The sequence below is a fragment of the Oxyura jamaicensis genome, unplaced genomic scaffold (assembly GCF_011077185.1).
Source record: "Oxyura jamaicensis isolate SHBP4307 breed ruddy duck unplaced genomic scaffold, BPBGC_Ojam_1.0 oxyUn_random_OJ66262, whole genome shotgun sequence".
Classification (NCBI taxonomy): Eukaryota; Metazoa; Chordata; class Aves; order Anseriformes; family Anatidae; genus Oxyura; species Oxyura jamaicensis.
The window spans coordinates 1-2111 of record NW_023308103.1 but is presented as its reverse complement, the minus strand read 5'-3'; the positions used below and the strand labels follow the sequence as shown (position 1 = coordinate 2111).

The 2111-nt window shown below is 64.6% G+C and overlaps 1 protein-coding gene across 1 annotated transcript; it reads right to left on the bottom strand.

Annotated features, from left to right (window-relative positions):
- Positions 1 to 625: 625 nt before the first annotated feature.
- Positions 626 to 2105, bottom strand: LOC118159057 (epoxide hydrolase 3-like). The gene is made up of 4 exons (XM_035313695.1): positions 2061 to 2105; positions 1650 to 1969; positions 943 to 1046; positions 626 to 773 (listed from the first exon to the last, which is right to left on the bottom strand). Exons 1-4 carry the CDS (start codon positions 2090 to 2092, stop codon positions 645 to 647), a joined length of 585 nt encoding a protein of 194 aa, XP_035169586.1. The 5' UTR covers positions 2093 to 2105; the 3' UTR covers positions 626 to 644.
- Between the last annotated feature and the right edge of the window lie 6 nt (positions 2106 to 2111).

Genomic DNA, 2111 nt, shown 5'->3' with positions numbered 1-2111 from the left:
GGGAGCACCCAAAATGGGAGCATCCCAGTGGGAGCACCTTGATGGGAGCACCCAAAACGGGAGCATCCAGATGAGGAGCACCCCGATGGGAACACCCAAAATGGGAGCACATCCAGATGAGGAGCACCCAAAATGGGAGCATCCCAGTGGGAGCACCTTGATGAAAGCACCCCAAATGGGAGCACCCAAAACAGGAGCATCCAGATGAGGAGCACCTCGATGGGAGCACCCAAAATGGGAGCATCCCAATGGGAGCACCCAAAATGGGAGCACCCAAAACAGGAGCATCCAGATGAGAAGCACCTCGATGGGAGCATCCAGATGAGGAGCATCCCAGCCAGTGGGAGCATCCCAATGGGAGCGCCCGAAATGGGAGGATCCCGATGGGAGCACCTTGATGGGAGCACCTGAAGTGGGAACACCCAAAAGGGGAGCACCCAGAAAGGGGTCACCCAGAATGGGGGCATCCAGATGAGGAACATCCCCATGGGAGCACCCAAAACGGGAGCATCCGGACCAGGAGAACCCAAAGGAAGAGCCCCCAAAGGAAGCCCCCAAATCCAGCACCCAAAGAGAAACGACCTGAGCCAGCAGCACCCCTAAGTGAGAGCGCCCCCCACCGCTGTCCCCCGGGGAGGTGCCACCTACCCAAAGATGTTGCGGTAGTAGTTGATGGGGGGTGTGAGCCCCCCGGGCTGCGAGAGGCTGTAGAGGTAGGCCTCGAGCTCAGGCTCTGTCAGCCGCCGCCCCGGGTTCAGGGAAGTCTTCAGGAGCTGCGGGGCCACCAGAAGGGTCTGGATGCAGCCCCCAGCCCCAAATCGGGGAAGAGGGGATCCCCGCTCCCCACCCTCAGCTTCGTTCCTGGTTCTCAAGCGGCGCTTGAGGCACGGAGGGTGGGGATGAGGGTGGGAAGCGGGGGACGAGGTGGGGATGGGGACCCACCTCGAAGTCGGCCATGGAGAGGAGCAGCTCCGGCAGCAGGGGCAGCTGGAAGAGGAACATGTAGCTGGAGCGGAAGAGCTGCGATGGGTGCCAGGCGCTGAACCCTGCGGTGCCAGGAGAGGAGCAGCAGCGTCAGCGGCGCGAGGAGGGGAACGGCGTCTGGGGGCAGGGCCACACATGGTGGCACCCAACGGCGTGGCCATAGGAGAAGGCATGGAAGGGCACGGCCATGGAAGGTGGCACCCAAGGGCATGCCCACAGGAGACGGCACCCAACGGCATGGCCATGGGAGGTGGCACCCAAGGGCATGGTCATGGGAGGTGGCACCCAAGGGCATGGCCATGGGAGTTGGCACCCAAGGGCATGGTCATGGGAGGTGGCACCCAATGGTGTGGCCACAGGAGATGGCACCCAATGGCGTGGCCACGGGAGTTGGCGCCCAACGGCACAACAATGGGAGGTGGCACCCAACTGCACGGCCATGGGAGATGGCACCCAATGGCACAGCCATGACATGGCACCCAAGGGCACAGCCAAGACATGGCACCCAAGGGCATGGCCACGGGAGGTGGCACCTGAAGACATGGCCACGAGGGAGGGCACCCAACGGCACAGCTCTCACGGCACAGCCATACGGTGGCACCCAACGGCACACCACGGCCACCGGAGGTGCCACCCGATGTCCCGAGCCAAGTGCCACCCCTTACTGGCCATGACGGCGCGGTGACTCGCGTTGATGACCACCAACTTCTCCACCAGCTCGGGGTGGCCGGCGGCCAGCTCCCAGGCCAAGACGCCGCCCCAGTCGTGCCCCACCAGGATGCACTTGGGGTGCCTGGCGGTGGCACCCGTGTGGCCCTCGGGTGTCCCCAGCACCTCGATGACCTCGCGGATATCCTCAAGGAGGACCTCGGGCCGGTAGCTCTCCTTGCCCGGTGGCTTCTCGGACGCTCCGTAGCCTCGCATGTCCAGGGCCACCACCCGGTACCGGGTGCTGAACTCCAGCAGTTGGTGACGCCAGCAGAACCTGGGGGGGAGGGGTTGGGAAACACCTCCGGTCACCCCCCACGCTGGGTGTCACCTCCCTCCCCTCCCCCCCCCAAGTCCCCGTCACCCACCAGTTTTGGGGGAAGCCGTGCAGCAGCAGCATCAAGGGGGCCGTGGGGGGG